Source organism: Carettochelys insculpta, chromosome 4 (assembly GCF_033958435.1).
Source record: "Carettochelys insculpta isolate YL-2023 chromosome 4, ASM3395843v1, whole genome shotgun sequence".
NCBI classification, from domain to species: Eukaryota; Metazoa; Chordata; order Testudines; family Carettochelyidae; genus Carettochelys; species Carettochelys insculpta.
The window spans coordinates 86,849,323-86,866,695 of NC_134140.1; the positions used below are offsets into that span (position 1 = coordinate 86,849,323).

General features: G+C 44.6%; 1 protein-coding gene across 4 annotated transcripts in view; it reads left to right on the forward strand.

The window, feature by feature from the left end:
- ZNF827 (zinc finger protein 827) overlaps positions 1-16,688 on the forward strand; it is a 160,974-nt gene extending 144,286 nt beyond the window's left edge. For 3 of the 4 annotated variants that reach the window (XM_074993239.1, XM_074993241.1, XM_074993240.1), the window contains 4 exons: positions 559-725; positions 6,817-7,008; positions 7,102-7,279; positions 11,689-16,688. In XM_074993239.1, coding sequence (XP_074849340.1) covers positions 559-725; positions 6,817-7,008; positions 7,102-7,279; positions 11,689-12,496 — 1,345 coding nt within the window. In that variant the 3' untranslated portion in view covers positions 12,497-16,688. Of the gene's footprint in view, positions 1-558; positions 726-6,816; positions 7,009-7,101; positions 7,289-11,688 lie in introns of all 4 variants that reach the window. The other variant, XM_074993242.1, reaches the window with a different exon arrangement.
- The last annotated feature ends 685 nt before the right edge of the window (positions 16,689-17,373 follow it).

Below are 17,373 nucleotides of genomic sequence, written 5' to 3' on the forward strand. Positions count from 1 at the left end.
TTGCATGAGTGCTGATTATTTGCATAGTAATTGCTTTTGTTGAGTCAAGTAGAAGGAATCCCTGGACCCATTTGTGCTGATGTGTACTCAAAAAGTCAGGCAGTTGTGCAGGAGATCTTGCTCTAGCATGGGACTGTTTCCAGAGCCTGAGAATGGCCTCTCGCGGAGTGCAGCAGGCTCTCAGTTTGTCAGCGCACCAGCCCTCCTAAACATCTTGGCAAGGCTGCAGCGCATCTTATTGCCCAAAGGATTCTGCTAGGTGATGTGCAGCATCTGGACTCTGCAGTTTTTAATTAACTTGATGGTTATTTAGCATCATTATAGCATGTTTGAGATTGTTGCATTGAGCCTCCCTGTAATCCTGTTGGCACGGCCATCGGTTCAGGGGCAGCTCAGCAGGCAAAAGGATTTTCCGTTGAAAAATCAACAATAGAAAAGAGAAGAAATTACCGAAGCAAGAATTTTCTTATGAAAATGAGGAAAGGATTTATGCACTTGTTCCGTGGATTTTTTTTAAATGTTTCTTACTCTTTCTCTGTAATGCCCTTCTGTCTGCAGCTGTCATGTATGTGGATTTGAGACAGAGATGAATGTCCAGTTTGTCAGTCACATGTCCCTTCACGTGGACAAAGAGCAGTGGATGTTTTCTATTTGCTGTACAGCCTGTGATTTTGTCACGATGGAAGAGTCCGACATGAAGGCTCACGTCAGCACCAAGCACACAGGTGATGATCCAACATTTTGTGCTCCTGTGATCTCTCTTCTCCCCCCAACCCCCACGCCCATTTTTCAGTGCGATCATTCACACTTCCTATCTACACTTCTTTCCTACACTGAAATTCTTACTACTTATGGTCATGATCCTACAGAGCTGAAGTCATTTCACACTGACCAGGTAAGCAGTCTGCTTAGGGAGCTCACTTTGCAGTCAGGGCATAATACTTGTTTACTAGTTTATTGAAATGTAAGTTGACTTCACTAGCTATTTGGTGAGTTCTGGGTATTCAGTGCAATAAACTCTTTGAGCTCTGGCATCCGTGAGCCAAAAATGGCTCGTTACCTACACATCTGTGTTGACCCCTACACATTTGCACACTGAGGCTGCGTCTACACGTGCACGCTACTTCGAAGTAGCGGCAGTAACTTCGAAATAGCGCCCGTCACGTCTACACGTGTTGGGCGCTATTTCGAAGTTGAAATCGACGTTAGGCGGCGAGACGTCGAAGTCGCTAACCCCATGAGCGGATGGGAATAGCGCCCTACTTCGACGTTCAACGTCGAAGTAGGGACAGTGTAGACGATCCGCGTCCCGCAACATCGAAATAGCGGGGTCCTCCATGGCGGCCATCAGCTGGGGGGTTGAGAGATACTCTCTCTCCAGCCCTTGCGGGGCTCTGTGGTCACCGTGGGCAGCAGCCCTTAGCCCAGGGCTTCTGGCTGCTGCTGCTGCAGCTGGGGGTCCGTGCTGCATATAGAGGGTCTGCAACTAGTTGTTGGCTCTGTGTATCTTGCACTGTTTAATGAAAGTGTGTCTGGGAGGGGCCCTTTAAGGGAGCGACTTGCTGTTGAGTCCGCCCCGTGACCCTGTCTGCAGCTGTGCCTGGCTCCCTTATTTCGATGTGTGCTACTTTGCCGTGTAGACGTTCCCTCGCTGTGCCTATTTCGATGTTGGGCTGAGCAACGTCGAAGTTGAACATCGACGTTGCCAGCCCTGGAGGACGTGTAGACGTTATTCATCGAAATAGCCTATTTCGATGTCGCAACATCGAAATAAGCTATTTCGAAGTTGGGTGCACGTGTAGACGTAGCCTGATAATCAAATATTCTGGGTAATAGAGAGTAGCTCACACTGGATGGGAGAGCAGAGCAGCCAGCCAGCTGCACTCACACACATCACGGAGGGACACAGGGCAGTGCTGAGCGGGCCACCCCCACCCCCAGGGGTGGGGCGTTGCTCTAAGCTCTGTACTCAAACCCCAGATCCTTCTGCTGGTCAGCAGACACCAGGCGGGAGGGCGGAGAGGGCAGAGGAGCCTGCCGGCTGCACTCACATGCAGCACAAAGGGGACGCAGGGCACCGCTGAGCAGGCTGGCCCCTCCAAGGGGCAGGGCATTGCTCTCAACGCTCTGTACGCAGACCCCAGCCCTGATGCTGCTTCTCCGCACTCCCGCCTGGCGTCCGCTGCCCAGCGCTACTCAGCTGTGAGTTATGCCGGTTATTTGAGTGTGCCGGTTACTCAAATGCCAGTTGCACAAGAGTCTACTATACATGCCCAGCTTGCAAGTGTGTAATAAACTAGTACTGTACTGAGCTGTGCCAATATTTGGAGGTTGTCCTCCTCCACCCCCCAATCTGCCTGGGAACTTAGTTGCTATTTAGCTAGAACTCTGATTCAGCAACTAAACTAATGCAGCTGTTGTTTTACTGTCCCAACATCATATTCAAATAGTTGAACAGGTTGTGATTTTTAATTTCTGTGTTTCTCTGGTTCTATTCAGTTATCAGCAAAAGAGAGAATTCTGTGTGACCTCTGATTAATGACAATTTTCAAATAAACCACATATTTTTATTCCAACTAAACATAACTACAGACACATGAAGTCAGTGGAAAGTCCACACAGGGTTTTGTGCTAGTGCAAAGTAGTGATAGGATTCCCCTCTCTAGAATATGTGAACACCTCACAAACATTATGGATTTATCCTTCCAAAACACTTACAGTTATCCCACTTTTACAGGTGAGGTAACTAGAGATTGTCACATGGAAAGTCTGGAGCAGAACTGGGAATTGAATTCAGATCTGCTGAGTCCCATTCTGTTGTCTTAAGAATTGGAGCATTTGATGGTGAAATAAAACACTCAGGCTGGGTCTACACAGCACGGCTTTTCCGTCAGAGCCGTGCTAATGAGCAGCCTCGAAATTGCAAATGGCTGCTCATTAGCATGGTCCCGCAGCTCATTAGCATGGTCCCGAGAGCTCAGTCTTGGCAGAGGAGGGGTGCTGGCAGTAAAGAGTAAATTCAGGCATAAGAGTCTGGCAACAGAGGGGCTTTTTGCCAGCAGGGGCACATCCACATGGCCTCTTTACTGCTGGAATCCCCCTCTGCTCCTTCCCCTCCACCCCCCAGCCAGCCTCATCTGCCTAGCCCACACCCTGCTGGCCAGGGCAAGCCAAATAGAGGCCGAGCCCCTGTCCCCCCCACCCCCTTTGCCGAGCCTGGCACAGGTGTGGGGACCACACCCAAGCCGCACCCCTACCTCCCTGTGCCACCGGCCACAGCCTGGCCTGGCCCCCAGACACGGAGAGGAAGGGAAGGGCACGGGTGACAGGGCTCCTGGCCATCAAGCCCCATGGAGGGGTGAGGCCCCCCCCCACAAACTCAGCTCCCCATTTACCCTCCCCCCCACATGTATATATAGTTCCCCCTAGATAATGAGAGGCACAGGTTTTTCTTATAAACAGTTTGTTTATATGGTTTACCCTGTGTCCCCCACGCATGTGTACTGGTGGGTGTGCATGTGTGTGCAGGGTGAGGGCGGTTCCTGTGGCCCCCGCTCAAAGGTCTGGTGCAGGGCCTCCCTTAAGTGCACCCTGTCCTGCTGGGCCTGGTGGCACGGGGCGGCAGGGGGCTGTTCATACCCCCGCCCCACCTCGGTGGCCCACCCCTGCATATAGCACTCGTGTTTTGCCTCCACCAGGTTATGGAGGGTGCAGCAGGCCCCAACCACTGCTGGGATGTTGGGGAGGACCACCTCCAGCCTGGTGTAGAGGCATCTAAAATGCCTCTTGAGGCGGCCAAATGCCCACTTGACAGTGTTCCGGGCGTGGTTCAGCCGCTCATTAAAAAGGTCCTGGCTCGACTAAGTGTGCCCAGTGTATGGCCGCATCAGCCAGGCCTGCAGGGGGTAGGTCGCATCCGCCATGATACAGGGCAGCATCGTTGTGACCCTGTTGGGGAGCACCCGCCAGGGGATGGAGGTTCCCTCAGCCATATGACATCCCAGCCCTGAGTTCCTGAAGACCCTTGCATCATGGGTGCGGCCAGACCAGCCCATGTAGATGTCCTGGAACTGGCCATTGGCATCGACCAGGGCCTGCAGGGCCACCGAGTGGTAGCCCTTGCGATTCACGTAGGCCACACGGCTGTGCTCCAGGGCCCGGATGGTGATGTGGGAGCCATCCAGGGCCCTGAAGCAGTTGGGGAAGCCCAGCTCCTGGAATCCCTGGACGGTGTCGTCCAGGTCCCCAACATGAACCAGCTGCCTCAGGAGCGCCTTGTTTTTCACCCGGACGACCTGCAGGGCATGCGGGGGGGTGCACTCATGAGCGTGGAGTGGGGTGTGGCTTGCCCTGCCCCTGGCCCCGGGGTGCCCACCTGTGCCCATACCCATCCCTGCCCCTGGCCCTGGGGTGCCTGCCCTTTTCCCGACAATGCCTGTCATCAGGCTACCCCCCGCACCCCACATGCAGTCTAGGTGTGAGCTGGGCACAGCTTACCTCGGTGAGGATGGCCCTGACAGTGGCCAACAGATTGGTAACTGTCCTGGGTGGCCAGCTTCCATAGGGCGATGGCCACCCTTTTGTGCAGGGGGAGTGCCGGCCTCAGGTGTGTGTCACAGAACTGGAGGACTGGGGTGAGCCAGTGGCACAGCTCCAGGAATGTCCCCTTGGTCATCCTGAAGTTCTGTAGCCACTGGTCATCACCCCAGTCCGCCAGCACCAGCCAGTCCCACCAGTCGCTGCTAGTAGGGAAGCTCCACAGGCGGCGGATGAGCCGGGGGAGTGGCTGAGGATGTTGCGCCCTTAGGATGGCATCCAGGAGGGTGGCTATTGTGATGGCCACCCAGAGCCACTGCAGCACAGCGGTCAGGACCGCGGCCACAGCACTGGCCACGGCTGCGATGGAGAGGGGGTGCTGCTCGGGGTCCATGGGGGCCCGGGATGCCACCTCTGCTCGCTCGCTCTCTCTCTCTCTGGCGCTTGCTCTTGTGCTGCCTGGGGACCGTGTTCCTGGCCCTCAGAGTGTGCAGGCTGAAGTACAGCGGTGGGGGGGGGGTCCCTTTAAGGGGACGGCAGGCAGCGGCCCCGGAGAGGCTCGTCCGCCATGCGACCCTGCCCATGGTGCTTCCTGCCCTTGCTCTTTCAAAAAAGCGCCTTGGCATGTGTGGACGCCCTCTTTCGAAATTGTGGTGGGGGCCTTTCGAAAGAATGGACTGAACCTTCGGTCCCTGCTGGTGTGTGTGGATGCTCCGTTTCGAAAGACCATCTTTCGATGTTCCCTTTTGAAAGATGTTCTTTCGAAACAGAACTGTAGTGTAGATGCAGCCAGGACGTATAAGTTTTGAATTGCACCCTTCCCACCCCAGAAATGTTATGTGCTTATATTTTGCATATATGAAATCCCTGACTGATTTGAACTCTGTGTGCAATTGGGTGGAGTCTCTGGCTGTGTCTACATTTGCATTCCTCTTTCGAAAGAGACATGCAAATGATGGAAATTGAAAATGCAAATGAGGTGCTGATTTACATATCTGGCGCCATATTTGCATATTCTTATATTGAAATAGCTTCTTTCGAAAGCAGAAAACCAGTGTAGACACTGCTCTTTTGAAAGTAAACCGCATCTTTGAAAGAATCCTTCTTCCCTTTTTTTATGGAAGTCTTCTATAAACTCCATCTTTGTAAGACAAACTATTATATAGTTGTCAACAATATCTCAAATGTAGTTTGCTGTGCTGTGCAGTAGGTGACACCACTACTTTTAGTTTTAAGTTCCTAAGCAGAAGGGGCTGGATATTTGTGGATGTTTAGGCACCCAAAGATGCAAATGAAATCAATGGTAGTAAACCCCCGGAGCACTTCTGGAAATCTCACTAGTACTTCTCTGACTATATAGGCACCTTAAATATCTTTAAAATTTGAGGCTAGATCAATAACCCCAGTTCAAAGGCTGCAGAGAAATTTTAGAACACACAAGGCCCCTGGCCTTTCCTGTCTGTGACATGAGGCCAGTCTCACCTGTGGCTTGACTGGACTTACATCAGGAATGAATGGGACGCCTTGTGCTTTGTCTCTCACATGCAACACTAACTCTTTCCAAATATTTATGGGTCTGTCTCTTCCCCCGATGCTCTGTAAAAGTCTGGAACACACATGGAATGAAAAACAGCAGTGCCTAGGGGACAGAAGTAGTGCTCCGAGAGAAGTGGAAGCAGAGATTCAAATTACTAGGAAATTCTGCTCAGGAGAGAGAGTGGAGTGGGTTGTAAGATTTTTCACCTTTCTCCCCCCTCACCTCCTAAACCAGCCAAATGGATAACCTACAATGTAAGTTCGAGACAGTCTAGCCATGAGGCAGAAAGATATGAGAGTTCAAAAGTGATATAAAAACAAAACCTAAAAGAGCTTAAAAAACTAACGAAAACAAATTCCAATTAGGGCTGTAAATTTTATGCTAACTAGAAAAATTCCTCTGACCTTTCCTTAATTTGGTAGTGTGATAAAATCACACATTCTCTTCCCATTGCATATGTACACTGAAAGTTAGAGGTAAATTGGTAGGCGTGCAGTTATAAATTCTTATATTTTGAGACTAGCCCTACAGAAAGAAAACAATGTAACCATGATGTTTAAGAACAAATTGATGTACACAAAACAAGCTCACCCCTGAGTTCAAAATAACTTTACTTTTCCTTTTAACATGTCACTTTTTTTGAAACTATGAATACGTAGGGTAACAGGAAAACTATAACAGAGTTTGAGGTTTTTCTCCCTTTATACTAATGACCAAGTGGACTTTATTCTTGCTTTTTTCAGGTGAAGACCGGAAGACACCCAGTGAATCAAACAGCCCTTCTTCTTCATCTCTGTCAGCACTTAGTGATTCTGCCAACAGCAAAGAAGATGCAGATATCTCCCAAAAACACAAGGGTTCAAATAACCTGCTAGTAATTTCCGTAGTGCCTGGTAGCCAGACCTTATTGAACACTGAAGAGAAATCAGAGAAAGGTAAAAGCTGGTTAGACGGCCTGGACTCCCTTCTCCTAGGCAAGAGGAGTGAGTGGAACTTGTGTCATGTGTGTCTGTATTTTCATTTTTCAGGTTTTGAATGTGTTTTCTGTAACTTTGTCTGCAAAACAAAAAACATGTTTGAGCGCCATTTGCAAATACACCTGATTACACGGATGTTCGAGTGTGATGTGTGCCACAAGTTTATGAAGACACCTGAGCAATTAATGGAGCACAAAAAATGCCACACTGTCCCCACCGGTGGGCTCAAGTAAGGAAAGCAAGTACACAAACTTTTACTGTGTTAAGCATCTCCAGTATTGTGGGGAGAGGAGATAAAGAAAATAAATTAGAAGGGATTAGTTAATGTCTGATTGATCAGAAAGCAAATCAGGGCTACTTTTTACTGGGTAACATAGTGCAAGCCCCAGGCCTCTAGGTTGAATATAGCTTGTGTATTCATTTATTATTATTGTTATTATTATTATTATTATTATTATTAATGTGTGTTACCTCAGTGACTAGAAGCCCTAATCATAGACCAATATCCCAATGTGCTAGGCATTATACAAACAAAAGTCCCTGCCCCGCAGAGCAGCACTCTCAATATAAGACAAGAAGCCACAACTGGAGGTCGCCAGGTCAGATGGAAGAGTACAATGAAACAGTACTGGATAACATAGCAGACTGTAGACTCACATGCCACCAGCCTAATTATTGCCATGTTTATTGTAGGCATCATGGCAAAGGATAGTTTAGAACCAACCACTGGGTTTGAAAGCAATAGTAGTGAGTGCCACAAATGTAGTGGATGACAAATTATTTCACTTAGTTTGCAAGCTGCCTTTCAAAGGAAAAGTGAAAAAGAAACATAATATAAAATCCGAAGGCAGAGCTGATAAAATATGCAAGCTGTTGTTTGTGTAGCAAAGTACAAAGTCATTCTAACCTTCCCAGTTCTTTACAGCCTTTTTCAGTTCCTAATGCAAAGGCAATTTTCACCTCTAATTATTCATGTTTTTATTTTCATTGTTTGTCCCTCATTTTCGTCCCTTTTTAAAGGTTACGTTCTGATAGTGAATACACAGGACCCCTGTTTTTTTCCCTTTTTATACCTGAAGAAATGACATTAGAAATGCAGTGGAATAACAGAAACAGAGATTCTCCAGTGTTTTGATTTTGGCTTTTTTTCTCTCCAAGTATCTTTTCAGTTCTGGGTAATTTCTGTTGCCCTCTCTAGCTGCTTGAATATTGAATACAATGGTGTATCAGCAGTTTTTGTTCTATATTATTAATTTTGTGTTTTCTGTTGTACAAATAGGCCGCGCCAACACTACAGCAGTCTGTCGACAGAAGTTACTGAAGGAAGATACCTTCTGACAAAACCTCTGTCGACAGATCACATTTACGCATACAAGCAGCTCAAAAGAGCAAACAGCTCTGTCGACAGAGAGCAGCCAGGCTACCCGGCACTCTCGACAGAATGGCCGACCGGCTCTGCAAACAGGGCTGCCCGGTGAACCAGAAGCCCTGTCTGTCGATAGAGGGCTTCCCGGAGCGTCTACACTATAGTTTTTTCGACAGATTCTGTCGCTGGGTGTTCTGCCTCGTACGGGAGCAGCAGAACTCTCCTAAGAAAACTGCTGCATTCTGTCAACTTTTTCTCAACAGAACACGTTTTAAGTGTCAATGCTCCATGAGTTTTCTCGACAAAACCCCAGGTTTGTTGAGAAAACTCTATAGTGCAGATGCAGCTATACAGAATCTGCAAATGGAACAAGGAAGGGAAATAGTTTAGCTGTACATTTGTATACGTGTTCTGTCAGTCATTTCTTACATTACTGTATTGTTTTTAAATTCTAGGCCAGTCAGACTTTAATAATTAATTTGTAAGTTATAAGGTGAACAGTAATGAGTATTTTCCAAATATCCTGAAATCCTCCGCTAGTACAGCATTTTCTTTGACCATTGGAGCAAATTCACTTTCTTGAAGAGATATTTTTAATAATAGGAGTCAGAAAAAAGTCTTTGCCTGGGCTGCAATTGAAAGATCAAGCACAGGTCACAGAAATGTCCTTACAAAGTAACAAACTCTAAAGACCCAAGTTGAGGCCAGTGAAGGAGTTTCAGGACTGTCCAGGAAAAGTACATATTTATGTAGGTCTGTCTGAGTTGGCGGTGGGTTACTGTATTAAATTGCAATTTGTCTATTCCTTTACCAATCTTCCTTTGAAGAAAGCTTCATAAGTTTTAAGTTGTCGTTTGAGAATTGTCTGTAGAGACCCCTGTTTCTAGATTGCATGTGCGCCTTTGTTTCAAAGCTGGAACTCTAAAGCAAGAAGAGACCATTGGCTGTGCATGCTAACTCCTTCATGGAGCTGACCATTCACTGCAATGTAAGGACTCCTGTCCCATTCCTCTTCTGTTTGTTCTAACCACTTCAGGCAATAAGGTTGGAACTATTTCAGTCAGGAGTAGGTTTCAGTACTCCAGAATTCACTTCATCCCTCTTTTTTGTTGGATTTGTTGAGCAAATTAATGTTGGCATATTGTAAATGTTTACATTAATATTTGTCTGGTTTAGTTTTCATTAGCAGGATGATCAGCCGTTTTTAGTTCATTGTACATTTTGGTGGATTGGTTCCATCTGCCTGTCAGACTCTTGTATCAAGCTCAATAGTCCCATCAGTCAGGGTTGTATATTTGGTTGTGATGTGATGACTGAATCTGGGAAGAAAACCAGATTTAGACAGTATGCATCTTGCAAGAACAAGACATCTGTCTCAGATGTACATACCAGTTGCCTTTTGTGCCTGGATGTAATCTATGCTGAATCTATTCTCTGTGCCAGGAAAAACCGTGAATCTTGACTCAAGTCTTCCTGATGTAAGGAGCTTTGAAGGTTTCTCAGATTAGCGCTGACAGATGAGGTGGGTGAGGTAATATCTTTTATTGGACCAACTTCTGTCACTGAGACAGAAAAGCTTTCCAGCTATATACTGCATACATCAGGCTAGCTCTGGAAGTCCAGCGAAGTCATCTCCTTGCCCTTCTTTAGCTACACAATATAGAGGCGAGTTGAGAGCTGGATCAAATAAAAAGTTATGTTCTGGAAGCATCCCAGAAGTCCAAAGAGGCCTAAATATCAAATAGGTTTGTAGTTTTCTACTCCCTGTTTAACACGGAGGAGGATGGGGAGAAAGATGAGGAACACAGGTATTCCCCCTGCTGCCGCGACCCACACACCCACCCACACACACACACACACAATTTCTATCCAGTTCCAGAGGAATCTAAGATTCTGATCCAGAGGACTCAGTACCAAGGGAGGTGAGTATGAGTGGCGCCTTCACATCAGAATCCTTGGTTCTAATACAGTCAATTGCTTTGGCATCTTCATTGCAGGGCTGCTCTTTTGGATCAACATATTTTTACGGACCACAAATATAAATTGGTTGCTACTGTCCATCTGTGCTTTCATTTGCCATTACCTCCCTCAAAAATTAAACTTGTGCATAGGCCTCCTAGATCTTTCTCTTTTGTACATATAACAAGTCTATGGAAGAGAAGATACCTACTCAGAGATTGCCTTAAATGGAATAAATTTTCTGTGTCTGTAAGGCTGTTACCTGGTTCTCTACTCATACTTTTAATTAGCATTACCCTTTTAGCTTGGCAGGTAGATCTGAAGCAAGTTTGGGAAAAGAGCTCTGCAGTCTTAATTTAACAAATAAACTTCAGAACCGCTGTGAACAGCTGCCTTCTCCAACCTTGTCTCAAATACAGTACATACATTTAATAGAGTTGAAACTCCCCCACTTCCTTTGATTTGCTTCTATTGAGGAAGAAATTAACTAACCTGATGTTTACATCAACCTTCATCTACACACAATTGTGCCTAATGTTCCTTCCTCTTGTCTGTTCAGCCCATAACCTAGAATACTCCCTCATAGCCAGGTGAACAGATGAGCTGCTTGCTTCAATGAGTCAGCAAAACCCACTCAACATTCCCCAGCACCGTCACGAACGGCCAGCAAGGAGGATTATATCAGGCAAATGCTGCCAGCCAATTTTACTCATCTTTTTTGAATAGGGATCAGTACAGTCGTCTTTAAAAAAAACAAACAAAAAAAAAACAAACCCTATATTTATTGGGAAGTTGCCTTTTTGTTTGTCTCGCAAACAGAATATGAACTGACTGAACTTCCCACTAACAGACCAGCTTTCTGTTGTTTCTTTTGGCACGCTATCAGTTTATTCTTAAATCTATTTTAAAGGGATTCCCAACATTCTCTGTTTGTATGTGTTTGGTTTAGAGCATGGCAAGTTTATTCTTACTTTACACAAGTGGACACTCAGACATTTCTGCACAAACTCCCTTTCCATTAAGACAGGAAGTAGGGTTAGACACACGCTTTTGCGGGATGAATCAATATTTTCCTAGGATTAAGTTAGCCCTGCTGTAGTAAGTCATCCCACGCATATATTTTTATTCTGGAGGCACAGGCTGAGAAAGCAAAATACGCTAAAATGAACTGAAAAAATTATTTTGCTTGCCCTGTAATTAGACTCAAAAGGATTGAATGACAAGCTAAACAAAGAACGTCAGGGGATAGCAAAGGGTGAAATAATGCTATTCACGACTGACGGTCTCTTTTATTTGGTTTGTTCTTTCAATAGGTGTCCATTCTGCATTTACTCCACAAATCGCCCAGCAGCAATGGAATGCCACCTGAAGACCCACTACAAGATGGAGTACAAGTGTCGGATCTGCCAGGCAGTGAAAGCAAATCAGCTGGAGCTAGAAATGCACATCCGGGAACATCGTCTTGGCAACCATTACAAGTGCGACCAGTGTGGCTATCTTTCAAAGACAGCCAACAAGCTGATAGAGCATGTGCGTGTCCACACTGGGGAGCGCCCTTTTCACTGTGACCAGTGCAGCTATAGCTGCAAACGCAAAGACAATCTCAACTTGCACAAGAAACTGAAGCACGCTCCACGCCAGACTTTCAGCTGCGAAGAGTGCCTGTTCAAGACCACCCATCCGTTCGTCTTCAGTCGCCACATGAAGAAGCACCAGAACGAGGAATGCCCTGAAGAGGAGAAGAAGGGCCAGTATTCAACTGCTAAGAGAGCCAGCCCTCTCCTAACAGTCAATAGCTCCAGGAACCTCTTGTCACCCCTCTCAGTCATGTCTGCCTCCCAGGCACTACAGACAGTGGCCATGTCAGCTGCACACAGTAGTGGAGCAGAGGCAAACTTGGCGGTGAAGGCCTTGGCCGTAAATGGCACCTCTTTGTGCTTTGATAAGTACTGGAACTCTGATTTTGCCCATCTAATTCCCTTAACAATGTTTTTCCCCAAGAACCACTTTGAGCTCACATTCCATCCACCCAGACCTCAGACTGCCCCTCTAGGTGGCACCTCACCTAAACACTCCTTCCTCGCCTATCTTGGACTAACAGAAAGGGCAGAAACTGTCTGAGGACAGTTACATTCTGTACCAAAAAAATATCCCACCAATCCCAGCAGGTATACATTGCTGCAAAACAGAGGTTTGAACACTTGTACTATGTGTCATTAGTAAGATTTAGAAAATGGCTCTGTGTGTATACTTATTGCATTGACCTGAAAGCTGCTTTATTAAGTCTTCAGAGAGGTGAACCTACTGCATACTTCTACCTTCAGAGGCATGTTCCCAGTACTCTTATCTAAGAAACAATTTTGTCTTGTTAAGCTGAACAAGAGTGTCCTTAATGGCAATCAGCACTTCTAAGATTACATATTGATACATTTTATTTTTGTTTGTGTGTGAGTGCGAGCGTGTGAAAGAGTCTGTTGATAGTGTGCCATGATACTGTTTTTGCACATCCTTTTTATTGGCTTATATCATAGTTTAAAAAGTCCATTTCATTTACTTTTCCCTTCTGTCTCCCCTCGCTCCTCCTTTTTCATTTTAGAAGTTTGTGACTCTGTGATAGTTGAGAAGAGCAATGCTTGGTTCAGTGCTGTTTGCAGTTTCCTATAGCATGTTTGGTGCCTTGTCCTCAGATCATCAGCTGTAAAGATTTGAGGATGGAGGTGGAACAGATCTGGAAGAAATTACTTTCAGCGCTATAGGATGTGTGTGTGAAATCAAAGTGTTTGTGTGTATATGCATACACATGCTTGTTGTGTGTGCATTATATATACACACATACACAGAGCCAGATCCATTCCTGTTACGCAGGTGTAACTAAAATTTAGAATCTGGCCCATAATGTACATCTTTTGTTTTAAAAGGGCGCACATATATAGCTATATATATAAACACAAACTGTATTAATGCAGTGGTTACCTTTAGTTTGCAGGAACAACTTGTGTAACTAAGAATTCTATGATGGTTAATCCAGCAAAGGGGATTTTAAAAAAGGATATGGATAATTCTGGGTATAAATGCCCAGACTAAAAAAGGCAGTTTTGCACAGTGCTTTAGCCTTGCACTAGTTTGTTTCTCACTCACAAAAAAAGAAAAAAAAAGAGAGAAGAAAACCTTAGTTTTATGGAATGAAGTAATATCTGATTGTACATTTGAAAAGGTACCGGCAACTTCTTTGAAAGAGAAAAGGTGCTGTTTAATTATACAGTTCTCTTTTTATACCTTCAACTTTTTGGTTGTATCTGCAGATTCTGTTGTCCTATCAATATTATCCTCCATGTTATTAGTACTATTTTATTCCTTTTTGTTAAAGGCTGATAGGGAGGGTGTACACTGCTAGAAGGCTAACTATATACATATTTAATGCTCTTACTTTGTGGTCATTAAAATGACAACTTTATATGTAGCACTTTATTACAGTAAGAAGCAAATGTGGATTGGTTGTATAACCTTTGTTAATCTTTAAAAGGAAACAGGAAAAACCTTTGGCTAAACGTTAATAGATCTCTATTTCTTAAGGTAATAGTTTCCAGTGCAAAACAGACAGAAAGGTCAGGAGTAAAAGGTTCTTTCTATTGAAATGTGAAGTATAAGTATTTAAACCTTTAAACATTATTTATCACTTAAAATCAGTTCATGTACAAGAATGCATTCTTATTGTGTTATTGTTTTCCATAGTATTGGCACTTGGTCTTGTTTTACCATGCGTTCAGAGATCTTCACTAGCTTTCTTCAGGGTTTACCCCAATCAAGCTTTAAAAAAGGTATCTCTAATTAGATCTAATTTTCTTCCCCCACATCTTCCTTATCTGAAAGCATCCTCCCACACACACAGTTAAAGGTCTAATCTAAATCTCCTTCCAGTCAGTTGGAAGACTCCTAATAAGTTCAGTGGCTTTGAATCAGGCCTATGGTTTATGACTGGATTAAAAAAAGGCCCCAGTTCAAGAACGCTTCTGTGTTCAGGAAAGGCTCTTAGTCACATACAGGTTGGACCTACCTGCCGTGGCACCCATGGGCTCTTGAATGGTCCTGAACCAAGGAGTTTGCCAGGCCAGGGGAGGTCAATGCTTGGCTGCTGGCCCCCACTCCTAGGCTCCCCTTTGAGCCATCAGCCTGCTCCTGACACTGGACTTCTGGCAAGGAGCCTGCCCACTGGCCCTTTTGTTGCCAGATAGGCTGCAGCTTCCCAGCCCCTGCCAGGGCTCCCAGCTGCAGTTCTTCAATTGTCACTGGCTTCTTTGCTGCTGGCCTGGCACCCCAGCCAGGATTCCCAGCTGATTTCCTCTGCAGATGGCTTCCTGGCTGCAACTCCCTGGCCACCACCAGTTCCCCTGCTGCCAGCTTTGTGGCTGCGTGTCCCCAGCTACCGCTTGCCCTCCCTGCTGCCAGCTTCCCGGCTGCAGCTCCCCAGCCATCCTGTCACTGGCCTTACTGCAGCTGCCTGCCCCCCAGCTGGGACCCCCGGCCACCAGACTCCTAGCTGGCCTCTGGTCCTGGGCACCAGGGCTCTCTGTTCCAGCAACATTGGTCCTGCTGGACCATGGATGTTAGCCAAACCAGAGAGTCTCAGACTTCAGAGGTTCTACCTCTGTTTAACTTTAAATGTATTTTTAAGTTCCACCGTACTTAAAGTTAAGCACGTGGTGAAATGCTTTCTTAAGCCAGGACTGAAGACATTAAATTATTAAGCTTTTTTGCAAGTTTTCACACCTTTTAATGCATGTTAAAACATTGGAAGCTGCCTGCAATGAAAGAACGAGAAGAACCTATTATTTTAGCAGATTTTAATGTACCAATTTAAAAGTAAAGCAATGACAAAGGATTTCCCATCCAATTGCTTTAAATTCCATCAGATAGTTTTGCTCCAGTGAGCACGTGGCTACTCTAGATATTAGTATAAGTCATCTGTTCCCAATTTCTCTCTACATCTATTAATAGGCAAGGCAAACAACTCAGGCCCTGTTTGTCACACTATTGCCTCTACTCTGTCAAAATCCTCTGACTTCATTGGGGCTATGTCTACACTAGAAACATCTGTCTACAGAAGTTATTTTCAGACGAGAGATTCCAACAAAACTTCTGTCGATAGATCGTGTCTACACATAAAAGCAGATCGATCTTTTGATCCACTCTGTTGATAAAAGGGCCCCCAGAGCATCTACATGGTTTTTTTTTTGTCAACAGTTTCTGTCAACAAAATGTATTTTGTGTGTAGATGCTCTGCGAGTTTTGTTGACAAAACCCCAGTGTCAATGTAGCCTGGGAGTATAGGCAAAATAGAGGGTGCTGATTCTGGCTCTCCATTAGTAACCCACTCAGAATAAGAACTGTTAAAAGTTGAGTTCCTTTACCCCTCCCCCCGAATTGTGCAATCTGCCTTTCAGTTAATATAACGGTTACACAAACACATTCACAGTGTTTGACCTTACCACAACAGAGCAAAGACTTCAAACAAAGGGGAGGAAAAAAGCCCACTTGTTCATCAGCCAGTAAGCTACAGATATACAAAAGCAAAGAAGTAGGAATGTTTAAAGAACATTTTCTGTAAATTGAATTGCAATATCACCTTTGTAATATTCTAAGGCTGAGCCTCCCAGGAATGAGTGTTATGAAGATGTCAGCATATTAATCCCATGTGTTTAAGTTTTCTGCCAAACCTGTATTTGAATGACAATTATGTTTGATATAACTGAGCAACTTTGTTTAGCACTTTGGAAAAAGATATGTAATTCTTTCTGGTGAGGGAGAAAAGATGTATTTGGAGGTGTTTTATTTTTGTTAAGAAAAGTATACACTATTTATAAAAGCCCTGGCATATACCATAATTGGTTTGCAGTTCAAAGCTAAGGAAAGGAATGTTCTCCATAGATATCTCTTACCTGTTAAAGACTAAAAGTTCTGGTAAATTTCCACCACTCCAAAGCTGATTTCTTAGTAGTTTTCACTATGCATTCTTTAGTAAAGGTTGACTTGGGTTTCCATCCAGTAATTATTCAGTTAAAGTTTTCAGCACTTTCTTTTTTTTTCCTTTCTCTTGCTCTTTTTTACTTGTATTATGTTCAAATATCACATTGTCAAGGTTTGTGTACATTAATAAAAATTTGTATTGTATAAAGCTTTTTGCATTATAAGGCTGTACAGGGTCATTTTGACAGTAACTGGTATATTCCTTTGCATCTTATGTTGCATTGCCAATTTCTAGTGTATCCAGTTTGGAAGTACAATATACGCTAATTAAAAAAAAAGGTTGGCTATACGTTGGTTTCTTTTCTTTTTTTCCCCTTCCCCTCCATTGTTGTGTTAACTAACCATCTAAATTTAAGGATTTTTTAAAAATGCTGAGAGGGAAGCATTCCCAACAGGAATAACAGACGTTAAAAGGTAAGACAAATGTTTTGTTCAGTTTTAGGTATATGAAAATGCTGCATTTCTTTGTAATTTTGGTTGTTGTTACATTTTGTATATTTCCTGATAAAAAGTACAAAATGGAAGGAAATTAATAGTGGATGATTTGGCCTTCAGCCATACTGCCTTGTGTTGGAATCCTTTCTAATCTCACAAACTAAGCAGAGTGGGAGCTACTCACTACTGGGATAGGAGACCTCGGAGGAGCACTTATATACTGTTTAAGTGGGGCTATATGATTCAGGAAGCAGTGCATTTTCCTTTGATTCAAGAAAGAACCAATGCCCAAGTATACGTTTAAGGCCCACACCGTGTGGCTGATAGTGCCATCTTTCAGATGGGGTATGAGCGAGGTCTTGACTTTCTGAGGCATTGTAAGAGCAAAACTTTAATCCTTACTTGCTAGGCACATATAACTTCATGTAACAAATTTCTATCTACCTTCCAAATATTCTCCCTGTATTTTAATTGAATACAGCATTTGTCACTTCCTTTCCTAACATTAATGTGTATTATTAAGTACTGATAAAAGGTTG